This window comes from Acipenser ruthenus, chromosome 1, assembly GCF_902713425.1.
Source record: "Acipenser ruthenus chromosome 1, fAciRut3.2 maternal haplotype, whole genome shotgun sequence".
NCBI lineage: Eukaryota > Metazoa > Chordata > Actinopteri > Acipenseriformes > Acipenseridae > Acipenser > Acipenser ruthenus.
Window position 1 is genome coordinate 59,981,059 of NC_081189.1, and position 15,057 is coordinate 59,996,115.

The 15,057-nt window shown below is 41.0% G+C and overlaps 1 protein-coding gene across 3 annotated transcripts in view; it reads left to right on the forward strand.

The window, feature by feature from the left end:
- Positions 1-15,057, forward strand: part of LOC117420570 (capping protein inhibiting regulator of actin dynamics-like) — a 73,398-nt gene that overhangs the window by 41,584 nt on the left and 16,757 nt on the right. For all 3 annotated transcript variants that reach the window (XM_034034041.3, XM_059026802.1, XM_059026813.1), the window contains exons 5-7: positions 584-649; positions 1,157-1,339; positions 1,808-4,397. In XM_034034041.3, coding sequence (XP_033889932.3) covers positions 584-649; positions 1,157-1,339; positions 1,808-4,397 — 2,839 coding nt within the window. The remainder of the gene's footprint in view (positions 1-583; positions 650-1,156; positions 1,340-1,807; positions 4,398-15,057) is intronic.

Genomic DNA, 15,057 nt, shown 5'->3' on the forward strand with positions numbered 1-15,057 from the left:
TCTGTTTCTTGGTCCCTACTAGAGATAAACCACATTTGCAATCAATTATTATTTATTTATTTATTTATTTATTTATTTATTTATTTAGCAGACGCTTTTATCCAAAGCGACTTACAGAAATTAAACAAAATATATAAATTAGTCTTAAATTGAAAAAGAAAATAGAAAAAGAAAAATAGATATGGAGAGAAATGGCAGATGGAGATATAAAAACAAATGAAGACTTATAAATATTTAAAATACACAACTAACTAACTAATAAAATAACATAACAACACAGAAAATACCCCAGAACAGCCCCAAAACAGCCAGTGTCCTTTTACCAATGTCCTTACACGATTGCCGCACACGCTGCCGCTCACACCGGCAGGGAAGATGAATCCGTAGCAATCCTAAATCAGAGGCAGCAGAAATAGGTGTGTGATGGACACAGATGAAAACAACAAATTAGCATAGGTAAGAAGAAATTAGGTCTCAGGGCGCTCTCAAAGGTGTTCTCTACTTGATAGAGAGTGTCTTCCAACCTGTAGATATGGCTATTTTAGCTGATGGTCTGTTCATTCAATTTCTATTTGTTTTCTAGCCCATTGATCTTCCCAAACACAGTCCTTTATCCAAAGCAGGAATAGGCAGTGGTGAAGAAAAGCAGGTAACTAAGTATAAGCTTATCATAGCATTTTGATAATGGAATTTTCTCTGATGTTTTAATGTCCCAAAATTGCATTCCATTTTCTACCAATGTAGAACAACTGGGAGAGGCATTTGGTCTTAATTTTAGTCCCCAATAATGCATTTATGCCTAGCAATTGTTAATATAGGCAATAATATCCCTGGAAGAAACAGTCTGTCTATATTAGTAAAGACAATGAAATAAAACACATACACAAAGTAAAAAGCCATTGGAAACTACTGTGTGTTATGTTAAATTGTTAAACACATATTTTACTGAGCAATTTGCAGCCTTAATTTATGGGTGACCAATATGTTGATAATAAAACAATATGTTGATAAAAACTATAACAATTACTTGGTTAAGAAATTAATTGTTGAGATGAAATCTGATATTCAAAAAAATGATTAAAACACTAATTAAAATGTATATCTCAAAGTTTAACAGTGGTCTAGATAAGCAGAAATGAAAAGCCCTTTTTTTCAGGCTACTCCAGTCAAATCTCTGAGGCCAAAACGAACATTATCAGCAGCAGGCACAATTGAATCTATTAACCTTGATGCAGTCCCTTTTTCTGGATCCCGTCTGGATAACACTGCTGCTAAACACAAACTATCGATAAAGCCAAAAAACCAGAGAGCATCCAAGAAACACCAGAGACTACCACCGGTAAGAGTTTATCACAGTCAATGATTATTTTTAAGTCCCTTCAGTCTTGCTAGATGATGCTGATATGATTGTAAGCATTATCACATAAACCGGACCTACAGCTGAATGTACCCCTAATAACATGTCTTACTTGTCTGCGCCAAGCATTCAATCTCTCTATAAATGCTCTTTGCAGTGTATAATGGGAAAATTGCTTCAAAATAGCTTTAACAATTTACACTTGTTATATCATATGATGACTATTATATTATAATAATGATTATTAGTTTGCACACACACCCCTCCCCACTCTCTCACACACAAATAATGTTTTATAACTGTGTGGAAATCAATGATATCAATAAACTAGAAGCTTAACCTATATTTGTTTTTTTTTAACTATTATGGAAATCTTCATTTAAAAATAAACATTTTATTGAAATTTGTCATTTTCTTTCTATTTATGATTGTGTTTTTTTTTACATTTAGGACCAACAAGACCTTCTTCTTCCTGAGTTAGAGGAGACAAAAGGTAAAAAGCATGCAGAAGTAAAAAGTAAACAGGAAGAATACAAGCATAACCAATCCAAGGAACAAAAGAGGTACAATGAAGAACACGAGCTTAGAGGATCAAAAGAGGAGAGAAAAAGACATGAGGAACATGAGAAACTGCCTGAATCCAAGAAACAGAAACTTAAAGAGGAACAGAGTCTAATGGAAGAAGAACAAGCTCTACATGAAGAAGTTGAATGTGAATTGGATGAAAAAAAGCAGTATGAAATTGAGGGACAGATGGCACGTGAAGCAAAAGAACAACATCAGCGTCAGATGGAAGAAATTAGGCTGCTTGAGGCTAAAGAACAGAAGCTGCGTGAAATTGAGGAACAGAGGCAACGTGAGGCTGAAGAACTGAGGCTGCATGAAATAGAGGAACAGAGGCAGCGTGAAGCTGAAGAAAAGAGGATGCGTGAAATTGAGGAAAATAGGAAACGTGAGCAAGAGGAACAGAGGCAACGTGATGCTGCAGAACTGAGGCTGCGTGAAATAGAGGAACAGAGGCAGCGTGAAGCTGAAGAAAAGAGGATGCGTGAAATTGAGGAAAATAGGAAACGTGAGCAAGAGGAACAGAGGCAACGTGATGCTGCAGAACTGAGGCTGCGTGAAATAGAGGAAGAGAGGCAACGCGAAGCTGAAGAAAAGAGGCAACATGAAGCTGAGGAGCAGAAGCTTAGAGAAATGGAAGAACTCCGACTTCAAGAGCTTGAAAGAAAAAAGAAACAGGAAGAACAAATAGCAGAGGAACAGAAGAAGAAAGAAGGAAAGGAAAAGCAAGAAGAACTAAAACAAGAAGATATTGAAGATATAAGAAAACACAATAAAGAAGAGGAAGGGAAAAACAATGAAGCGAAGAGACAAAAGCAAGAGGATTTTAAAAAAACCCTTAATCCTCAAGAACAGGAAAGATTAGGAGAGGAACTTAGGTGGCAGGAAATGGAGGAGAGACAGACCATGCCAAGACCTTTCACATTTAAAGTATCCTCTGGAGAAAAGCAAATTATATTTCAGAAGGTTAACCTATCGCCAGTGACACCCATAAACCAGTTAGCCAGTCCACCAGGTACAGAGTCAAAGTCTTCACCAAAAGCAAATAAAGGTTCTCATTCCTTGCCATCTTCATTGTATGTTCCTCACACAGCTATTTTGGTAACAGGAGCCCAGCTTTGTGGCACAGCGGTGAATTTGAACCAGATTAAGGATACAGCCTGTAAGTCTTTACTTGGTTTAGGTGAAGACAAGAAAGACAGGGATATACCCCCTGTTGAACATGTAAATAAATATTCTCCTGAAGGAAAACTTAGAAGTAGAACAAGATCCACCCATGAGCCAACAGATAACCAGTCGAGTGCTGCAATATTAGCAGAGTGGGCCACTATCAGGTCTAGGATCCTTAAAAGTGCAGAAAATGGAAAGCAGTCTGAGAGAGAAGTAAGACGTCATGGTAGACTTAGTGATGACTACACCCAAAAAGGAGTTACTGGTTTACACAACAACCTTAGGAAAACAATGTCTGCAAATGCAAAGTTCTCTATTACACCTGCATGGCAGAAGTTTACAGATGGCTCCAAAGTCAGTGAGAACATAAATACAAATCCTGTGTATGAAATAGAAAAAGAAAGTACAAAAACAGGGGCTGTGTCTCTAGCGCTGGATTCAGCTGAATCTCCCCTGTTAGCTGCTAAAACTAAAGACAGTGGATCCCAAGATAAAGTTGTGAAGTCAGTAAGGATTATGGATAGCACCGAAGGTTGTGTATTTGCCAAAGATCTTCCATCTTTTCTGGTCCCAAGCCCTCCTCATATTTCAAACAAAGGACGTTTGCTGTCTGAACCCCAGAGCCCTCTGGAGAATCAAGATGTAGTCAATCCTCTGAAAAAAGTAGAAGGAACTGACAAAAAGGGACAGAATATTAATGAGAAACCTTCTCCTTTTGGCATCAAGTTGAGAAGGACAAACTACTCTCTTAGGTTTCACAGTGAACAGCAGGCAGATCACAAAAAAAAGAAAAGATACAGTGCTGGAGACAGTTTTGAAGGTATCCCAACTCCTCTCATCCCATTTGGCCATGAAAGAGAAATACCTGTGTTTTCCAATAGTCCACCTTCCACACCATCAGTCAGAGAAACAACAGACAACAGTGCCACTGATGTTCCACAAAATGCAGCAGAACCAAAGTTGACACCAACTAAAATTAGCATTCCAGTATTATGCAGTGAAAGTGAAAAGCTTCCCTTGAAATCCCCTCTTTACCAGAAACCATTTCTCGCCCCCAAACCTGTCCTTGTTACCCGGCCATCTTCCCCCCTTGCTAAAATGGACACATTCAGTTTTGGTGGGACTGTAGCTCAAAGGATTACAAAAGATTTAGCTGAAGAACAGAAAAAGGAAGAAATTAAGGCTGATGCCTCGCAAAAGAGCCGCCATGATGAGGAAGAGATGAAGGAAAAAAGGTCATTCTTCCCATCCATTAACATACCTTGGAGGGAAAAAACAGACAGGAAAACAGAGCTTATCAGGAGAGGTCAGTAAGAGCATTTATTGAAATTGGTTATTTCTAATCAGTGCACGTCTAACCTACAACATTCTGTCATGCTATTTTATGGCCTGGTTTTATTAACAGACTTGGCAAATCTGAATATAACTACTTGTGCTAGATACATTGGGTCCTTTTACCACAGTGTGTAAATAGTGCCTGTGGGTCTATTACAGGATGTATCTACCATCCTAGATGCTCATTATTACTAAATGTAGGCTTGTGCCTAGAAACTCAGTGGTCAATGACAGTGGGAGGTTAAGAGGGAGGTCTAGTTTCTTGTATTGTTACTCTCAAATATGCAGGTGGCCACTGCATTTGTAGCTTCAATGGTATGCATGTTCATGACACGAGGAAATTAAGTAATCATGGTCTGGTTTGGTCATCCCGGTAATTCCTAATGTTGTGATTTTATGTAAATGTGTCTTTTTAGTCATTGAGCCTATTCTAGAAATGTTGAATGGTACAATATGAAAGGCCACTGGTGCTACAGTATCTGAATTGCAATTATTATTATTATTATGTATTTCTTAGCAGACGCACTTATCCAGGGCAACTTACCATTGTTACAAAATATCATATTATAAAATATCAATAATACAGATATAATACAGATAAGAGCAGTTATGAAAGTACAATAAGATCAAATTAAAGTAAGAGAAAAACAAAGAATACAGTAAATTATAAGTAAGAGCGAGTTTGACTAAGAGCAGTTAAAACTTGCAGTAAATATTTGCTTATATGAGTCAAGTCCAGTAAGAACACGTAGTAAGTATGATAAATGGATGAGAATGATTTCAGATAACAGCAATTATAAAAAACATGAATACGGATACCTATAAGAGTAAAATCAAATACAAGATACAGTAAGTAGTTATAGTTAGGAGCAGTAGTTTAATGTGGCAAAGCATGGAGCAGTTCAGTGCGAGTACAAGCTGATGCAAGTACAGTACTTGTACAGTTGGGTGCCATATAGTCCAGTATGGTCGAGCTGTGATGTTTACAGATGCTGTCTGAACAGGTGTGTCTTGAGGAGGCACCGGAAGGTGGTTGGGACTGAGCAGTCCTGATATCCGTGGGTAGGTCGTTCCACCACTGAGGGTTCCACCATTGAGAGCAGAGAATGTGTTGACAGGAAAGCAGAGAACTGGCAGTGTACCGCTCGCTCGAAGGTTTTAGAGAGGAACTGGAGGAGGGAGACAGGGCGGTAGTTCTGGAGGGATGAGGGATCCAGTGAGGGTTTTTTTAAGATGGGGGTGATGCAGGCTTGTTTGAAGACAGAGGGGAAACAGCCAGAGAGCTGAGAGGTGTTGAGGAGAGAGGAAATAAATGGGAGTAGAGCACAGACAGCAGCCTGGAAGAGGTGAGTGGGAAGGGGGTCCAGAGCACACGTGGTGGGTTTATGAGAGGGGTGAGAAGGAGGGTAGAATAGTAGGGGTTGCAGAGGGTGATGGAGAGGGAGTGAGAAGAGGACAGGGTATGGGTGGGGAGGGAGGCGAGGTAGTGAAGAGTTGAGGAGGCAAAGTCATCAGCTAAGATAGAGGAAGGTGGAAGAGGGGGGGAGGGCTAAGGAGGGAGGAGAAGGTAGAGAGAAGTTTACGAGGCTTGTCAGTGGAAGACTGAAAGTTAGAGTGGAAGTAGGACCTTTTGGTAGAGGTGAGTGTAGAAGAGAAGGAAGCGAGGAGTGAGCGATAGAGCTCCAAGGCAGCAGGGAGATTGGTTTTCTTCCATTTCTTCTCAGCAGTGCGCAGTTTGGTAGGAGCCGAGCAGAGCACGGAGAAGTGCCAAGGCTGGGGCAGGGAGAGGTGGGGAGGTCGTGGGGTGAGAGGGCAAAGGGAGTCGATGCAGGAGGTGAGGAAGGAGATGAGGGTGGAGGTAGCTGAGTCTACCGAGAGTTGGGAGAAGGAGTCAATGAAGGGGAGGTGCGAGAGAGCAGCAGAGTAGACGACAGAGGGGGAGAGGGAACAGAGGTTTCGACAGAAGGTTACTGAGGGGTTGGCGGAGCAGGAAGGGATGGGAGCGACAGAGAGAAGGAGATAAAGTAGTGGTCAGAGATGTTGAGAGGAGTGACCGAGAGGACAGGGGACAAGCAGTCCCTGGTGAAGACGAGGTCCAGTTGACAGCCTGCTGAGTGAGGAGGGGGAGGGTCGAGGAGAGACAGAAGGTAAAGGATTTAAGAAGGGGAAGAAATCCAGAAGAGTGGTTAGGGTTGGAGAGGTGGATGTTGAATCACTTAATAGAACAACAGGGGTGGAGTGAGAGGGGAGGGAGGAGAGGAGGAAGTCAAGCTCATCAAGAAAGTGTGTAAGGGGTCCAGGAGGGCAGTAGAGAACAATGAGGAGGTGATTTCAACAGCGTGAAACTCAAGGGTGCTAGCAGAGAGAGAGGAGGGGGGGACAGAAAAGAGCAGGGAGGGAGACAACATAAGTCTTGTTCCCCCATACTGTCCTGTCTATATTATACAAAGAATGCGAAAGATATTCGACTTTACTTAGATCTAACCTTTTCCAAAACAACTTGGAGTGGATGAGCTTTTAATATTATAGTTGTTATAGTGTTACTGAACAAATCACAAAATATTAAAAGAAACAACAAATGCTGCCATGTGGTTATTTATTTGTTGATTTATTTATTTATTTTTTACGAGTAAATGGACAGTCTGGTGTTTTTATATTTTTATAATATAATGCAGTGGTGGCAGAAGATTTTTACGATTGGGGGTGGGGTGGGGTGGTGCTATTTTTAGTTTTTGCACTGAAACACTGTTAGTAAGTTAATATTGAAAATAATTAAGGATCTACTTATAAATCAGCTCAATTGCGACCAAAGAATGGAAAATCACAGAAATGTAGTTCTAGTGCCTGAATTATGAAGGTAATTAAAAACATACAGAAACAGCACTTCTGAAAATACCTCCACTTTTAATCATATAGTGCTCTAGTGGAGGAAGCCCTAGCTTTCTGGAGTGTATTAACGACCGCATCTAAGAGCCCTAAGGCAGACAGATGGTCCCGATCAGGGGCCAGACCCACAGCCGGAGACCCAAGAAGACCGTACTCTGCACCGGTATTAATTGACTTTTGGCCTCGTTGAGAGTGAGAACCAGTCTCGCTAGATGGTTTGTCACTGTTGCCGTGTGGGCCATTGCTCATTCTTACGACTGGGAACAGATTAACCAGTCATCCAGGTAGTTCAGCACCCTGATCTTTTACTGCCACAAGGGAGCTAGGATTGCATCCACGCACTCTGAAAAGGTGCGGAGGGCTAAGGAGAGGCCAAATGGCAGCACAGAAAACTCGAACATGCTCCCCTGAAAAGCAGAGATATTTCCTGTGCGCTGGACGAATAGGAACATGAAAATACACATCCTTCAAGTCCACTGTTGTAAACCAGTCGCCCTGCCGGACAGATTTGAGGATGTGGTGATGCATGACCATCTGGAACCTCCTCTCCCTCAAGAACCCGTTGAGGTGTCTCAGGTCTAGGATGGGGAGAAGGCTGCTGTCTTTTTTTGGCACCAGAAAGTATCTTGAGTAGAACCCCTCTTCTTGAGAGGTGCACTGTATGAGACAGATGGCTTGTTTGAGAAGTAGTTTCTCTACTTCTTGCCCGAGGGCCAGAACCTGGAGGGTCGTTCACAAATGTAACCGTGATCCCTCAAAAGGAAGGAAGTCCCACGTGGAACTGCAGTGCATAACCGGTGTGTACGGTGGCGAGCACCCAGGTGTCTGAGGTGCAATTGCGACAGTATTGCAGCTGATGTTGTGTGAACAGGTGGGCCTGAGGCCACAAGTCTTCAGGGCCCCTGCTGTGACTGCTGAGGTCGGGGCGGAGGCACCGAAGCAGCGCGCACACTGAGCACCGTGTGCACCGAGCACCATGTGCACCAAGTACTGTACGCACCGGATGCACCAAGGCACCGAAGTACCAAGGGCTGAGCGTGCACCAAGGTACCGAAGCACCAGGGGGCAGCTAATGCAGTGGTGCCTACCCTAACCATGTGTAGTCAAGTCACCTGGTCAGCGTGCAGCATGCACCAGGGGAGACACACAGGCCAAAGCCGCGGCGGGCGAGAGCACAGTTAGTGAGAGAAAAAGAAGGCCCGACGCACCGAGTTGGGCGGTCCAAGGCAGCCGATGAGGTCTACTCGACAGCGGGGCAGGCTAGAACACAGCCCCGGTGGAGGAACACACGGCTGACTGGCTGTTGTTTATTTTGCCCGAGCTGCGTGAACAGACAGCCGGCAGAGTCACTCAACGGCAGTGGCGGCAAGCCGAGCCCCGGCAGAGGAACATTGTTCTCCCTTAAGGTGTAGGACAAAAGACAACACACGCACACACCAGTACTGCACAGGCAGTCACACTCATATGACGGCCTGCGACACATGCGAAGCAGACCGTGAAGAACAAAGAAAAAAGATACTCAAAATGGAGCCGTTGATTCCACGAGAGCGGCAATCCGGCTCTCAGCATGAATGCAAGAGAATTGCAGTCGACTCAGAGGAGCTCTTTGAAAAACACACTCGGGTTAGTGATACAGAAGCATACCTTACCGTAGGTGAGAGGCAAAAGAGGAAGTGAGCTCCGTGGAGCGACTATTTATTCCCTCGGCAGGCGGGACCGAGGACGTCACTCCTCAGGGGCCTATCAGCAGCTCTAACATAAAAAGCAGGCATATCCCCAAATTATTGGTTGTTAGTTGTCTTCGAATTGAAAGGGAACCAGGCTTTAACCACTGATAGACATGCTATTTAAACCTCTTTTTCTGGCCTAAAAACTAGTGATGTGCAGTTTGATTCTATTTACTGACTTGATTTGTTTGATTCATTCAGTTCAGTGAATCAATTCAACAGATTTGTTCATTTGATTCACTGATTCACTCACACAAAATAAATACATCTTGCTGAATTACTTGGTTCTGAACATTTTTTGAATGGATTAAGTCCAGAAATGATATGTAATTGATTGTAGTTGTGCTTACACATGAAATGGTATACAGTTAAAATAAAATAAATACTACATTTTAATAAAAATCTAAGGAGAAATCTTTAGAATACTAACTATTTATTTTAAACTATGTAATTCAGCTTTAACTGCAACCTATTTAATAACCTGCAATTGACACACAAAAAAGTAACAGCTATAGTGTATGTGTAATTAAGAAGTAAGTCGATTTCTTACTTTCATTTTTTTACAGGATTATACAGAGAGGATCGCACATATAGCAATAATATGTGTTATTTATTCTGCCAGTTGCAATTAAGTACGTAAAGATATTTTTGTATGTGTCTGTCGTGAGAGCAAGCGAGTCCACCAGGGTTCCAATACATTTCTAACTACATTGTGTTCATTTTGTAACAACGGGGCATCAGCAACACAAGCGACCCTGCAAAAATATGGACTTAATAATGGACTGGGATGGGGCTGGGAATTTGCTGTGTTGGTGTGATGTTTGTGTGCTGTTGTGGTGCTCTCCCTCTTGAGCAGCCTGCCTGCCTGCCAGGGGATACCGATGGGTCAATGAGTGGGCAGAGTCAGCGTCCAAAGCAGAGTGCTTTGCACCAATTGAGGAAAGTTGAATTGGGAGTATAGTATGAGAGAGCGAGAGAGAAAGATAAAGAAAAGAGCGTGAAAAGATCCATTGACACAAAAAGGAGTTAAATAAAAATAGTGCCACCTTTAGCAGCAATAACTGCAACCAAACGCTTCCTGTAGTTATTGATTAGTCTCTCACAGCGCCGTGGAGAAATTTTGGCCCACTCTTCCATGCAGAACTGCTTCAACTCAGTGACATTTGTGGGTTTTTGAGCATGAACTGCTCGTTTCAGGTCCTGTCACAACATCTCAATGGGGTTTAGGTCTGGACTTTGACTAGGCCATTCCAAAACTTTAAATTTCTTGTTCTTCAACCATTCTGATGTAGACTTGCTTGTGTGTTTCGGATCATTGACCCAGCTGCGCGTCAGCTTCAGCTCACGGACAGATGGCCTGACATTCTCTTGTAGAATTCTCTGATACAGAGCAGAATTCATGGTTCTTCCAATGATGGCAAGGCGTCCAGGTCCTGATACAGCAAAGCATCCCCAAACCATGACACTACCACCACCATGCTTGACCGTTGGTATGAGGTTCTTACTGTGGAATGCAGTGTTTGGTTTTCACCAGACATAATGGGGCCCATGTCGACCAGAAAGTTCCACTTTTGACTCATCTGTCCATAGAACATTGTTCCAGAACTTTTGAGGATCATCCAGGTACTTTTTGACAAACTTGAGATGAGCATTCATGTTTTTCTTAGTGAGCAATGGTTTCCGCCTTGCTACTCTGCTATGAATCCCATTTTTGCCCAGTGTCTTTCTGATGGTGGAGTCATGAACACTGACCTTAGCCGAGGCGAGAGAGGCCTGCAGATCCCTTGATGTTGTTCTAGGGTTCTTTGTGACTTCCTGGATGATTTTATGCCTTGCTTTTGGAGAGATTTTGGCAGGACGGCCACTCCTGGGAAGATTCATTACTGTCCCAAACTTTCTCCATTTGGACAATATGGCTCTGACTGTGGTTCGGTGGAGCCCCAGAGCCTTAGAAATGGCTTTGTAACCCTTTATTAACCCTGTAACCCTTGATTAAGCAGTAGTAAATATATCAAATAGTGTCATTTCAACATCACATGAGCCTGATTTTACTTAAGTTGGCTACAATATTTTTTTCATTAAAACTTAGTGGTTCTTTGCTGATATTAATAGCTTTCATATCGAAACATGTGTACTTACTAATAATTTCAGCTCACATTCGTTTAATAATAAACATTTAGGTGTATTATGTAAAAATAAATAAGAAATAAATGCTCATAAAAGGGCGACTCCTCAATATTTACTAATGGAGTCGATGATATACTGAAATCTCTTTTGGAGTAATTGCAGAGTTTGAAATTACCACCCGCCAAGTGCTACTTCTGTTTGTACTTAATAAATGTTAGTAAATATTCTACATTTTATGTTGAAACACCTGCCCAATTTTGTGGGTTTACTATTCAAAAACAGTAATTTGAAAAAGATTGAACAGTAAAAATTAGGTTTCCCAGAGCTTCATCAGGTGTGGCTGGTTGAAAAGAAAGACGTAAACAAACAGCATCGGACTCATCAGCCCCTGCCTAAAGTTTTTTAAAACTTTATTTCACTTAATCACCGTAAAATCCCCATTTACATCATCGTTTCTGTTAAACAGTTATAAACACTAATCTGGAGCAAGTTCTTTGAGAAGTGATCACATAAATATTAATGCATGCTCCTGGCATTTGGTTAACACCAGTAGTACTATCTTATTTTGCTATGCTATGTTTTTTGTTTTTGGCTGTTTCAGTTAAATAAATGTGTGACAGGTAAATACAGCACAAATGAAATGTATTATTAAGTATAATTTATATATTTAAAATAAACTACACTTTTTATGTTACATAACATTATGTTAACTACTGCTAGGCTAAACGAGAAATTACTACATTGTAAGTCCTGCACTAATGTAGGCATCTGTAGACTGCAGAAGTCTGTAGAAGTCGCCATTTTGCAAAGTCACATGACAGATTAACTCACACTCACAGAGTCTCTCCTGATTGGCCAACGACAAAATGTTTCCTAAAAATATTTCTCAAAGTGGAACCCAGGTCTACTCCGGGAAACATGTTTCCTAGTTTCTGGACACACGGAAACAGTCAGCATACTCGAGGAAACATTGTGTCTGGAAATATCTTTCTGGAAACGTTTCCTCGTGTATGCTTTGCTTTTTTTTTTTGCTTCCCTACGCTCGGCCGTTCTTCTTTGCTTCTGCCCCCCCCCCCCACTTAGAAACAAAGTTAGATGCCCATGCTTTAAAGGATAAAAGAAAACCTACAAAAAAGAAAGGAACGGTTTGGTTTTCTTCATGTCTCGTTGCTTAAATTACTTAGCTTAACAATGGACCCAGCAGTGTGATTATTCCATAACCACACATTCCACACAGAACTTTGGTCACCATGACCAAACAACATAATCAGTTTTATTAAATGGCTTGGGTATACAAAGTGCTCTGATTGTAAATGTCAGTACAACTGAACGGTGGAACATAGCAACACCCAAAGTACAAACAGAAACACTTTTATTTTATAAATACATCACCACATTCAAGGGCGTGCGGTTGTACTGATAATCACACTTCTCAGGTGTGTGGAGGCCATGCAGTCATCTCAGTACAGCCTATTTTTCTAATCAGAGCACTTTGTATACCAAAGCTATTTAATAAAACCGATTATATTGTCTTGGGTGAACAAAGTCCTGTTGGGTTATGGAATAATCACACTGCTGTGTATGTTGTTTTGCAAAGCAATTGCTTCAATACGCAACTCAGATTGCTTTCGTAATTCACAGCTCTAAGTACAACCATGAATTAAGAGACAGCTATATTAATACAGATTTTTTATTTTGTATTTTAGCTAACTATATATCTTGGAACATGCCTTTTTTTATGCTCCCTACCTCAAAGTGTTATATACTGTAGAAAGCATGCTGGAAAACTCTGGCGAGATTCATTATCTTTCTCGTTTACATTCAGATCCTACAGTGATGAAATAAACATAGATTACAAAAAGCACATTTAGAGCTGAAAAAAGTACACATCTAGTAGTAAAAACATAATTTTCTGGGTGCTTCCTTGTTTTTAGCTTACAAAACAATGCTTCCTACACTATGGGAAAATCAATTATCTTCTCTTTTTGAAAAACACAGAGACCCAAGATGTTGCTTCTGCCTCCTAAATTATTTTATAAACCCCAACTCACATTTTTCTTTTAAATGTACTTACTGTATTGTTGTAATATTTAGCCAAGAAAAACAAAAGTGGAATGTTGTACGATAGAAACTTTGCAGATTGTCACAGCCATGTATGCTACCACTAAACAGATGCAAAAAGCTGCAATATTTTGTTTTAGTTTGTCTGAAATTGCCTTTAAGTTTAATAGTATTACTGTATCAAGGGAATTCTGCAAGTCAGGGCTGAAAATGTAAAAATAAACCTGCAAAATCTATTCCCATGCAACAGATACAAATGTTGAGCTGACTGTACAATTATGTCAGGATTTTTTTAATTAAATATGCATGTTAAAAAATGCTAGATTGTTAAACTGCAGTAAGCACATTAACTAAATTTAAGCAGTAATGGTCCGAAGCCCACATTTACCATAGAATAAAAGGGATGTTTGTGTGTTAGTTTAATGTTGTCGGTCACTTTTTCGGTTAACAATAAGATGTTAGTAAGTACGTTGTTATTATTATTTATTTCTTAGCAGACGCCCTTATTCAAGGCGACTTACAATTGTTACAAGACATCACATTATACATTATTTCACATTATACAGATATCACATATCACAGATATCAATTTTTTTACGTACAATTACCCTTTTATACAGTTGGGTTTTTTTACTGGAGAAATCTAGGTAAAGTACCTTGCTCAAGGGTACAGCAGCAGTGTCCCCCACCTGGGATTGAACCCACAACCCTCCGGTCAAGAGTCCAGAGCCCTAACCACTACTCCACACTGCTGCTCCCTGTATTTTCATCTTATGTAAATGTTATAAAAGGTGCTTAAGAAATAAACAATGACAATGTCACTACGAACTGTATGTGTTGTATAGAGTCACATACAGTGGCTGTCAAAAGTATTCACTCCCCTTGGACTTTTCCACATTTTATTGTGTTACAACATGGAATCAAAATGGATTTAATTAGGAGTTTTTGCCACTGATCAACATGAAAAAAGTCCATAATGTCAAAGTGAAGAATAAAATCTACAAATTGTTCTAAATTAATTACAAATATAAAACAGAAAATAATTGATTGCATAAGTATTCACCCCATTTGCTATGACACACCTAAATAAGCTCTGGGGCAACCAATTGTCTTTAGAAGTCACATAATTAGTTGAATGGAGTCCACCTGTGTGTGCAATTAAGGTGTTTCACATGATTTCAGGTTAAATACACCTGTCTCTGGGAGGTCCCACAGTTGGTTAGTACATTTCCTAACAAAAACTATATCATGAAGACGAAGGAACTGTGGAAGGGTGGTGGGTAATTCACTGACACACAGAACACATAAAAGTAATTTGGGAACACCGCACAGGTGCCCAGTTTTATTATTGGAGCGTAAATTCTTTTCAGCCCGCAGAGGGCGCTGTTGTCTGTGGTCTGCCGTACCAACTATGGTAGCGACAGAGCCACAACTATACCAGGGCGGTACAGGATACAGGTGTTTGAACAAAACAATAATCAAAAGGCGAAAGGAACAGGGAAAATAAAACACAGTAAACAAAACTACAAATAAAAGGTGATGCGCTCGGCAGCTTCAGCCCAACCGTCGCTACCCGCACGGCCCGGGTCTCCGTCCTACACTTGCGGCTCCCTCAGCCTGCTATACTCTGTTTATCGGAGCTGCCCAAGGTTTTCCCCGCAACCGCTAATTCTTTCTTTTTCTTTTTCTTTGCTGGTTGTTGGGATTTCCGTCCCCGCAGCTCTTACTCCAGCGCGTCCGCACGCCTTTTACGTCTCAGAGGGCAGACCTGAGGGAACAGCAGAATGTTAACTTATAGGGCCAGCAATTCCCCCAAGACCCGCCTCTCAG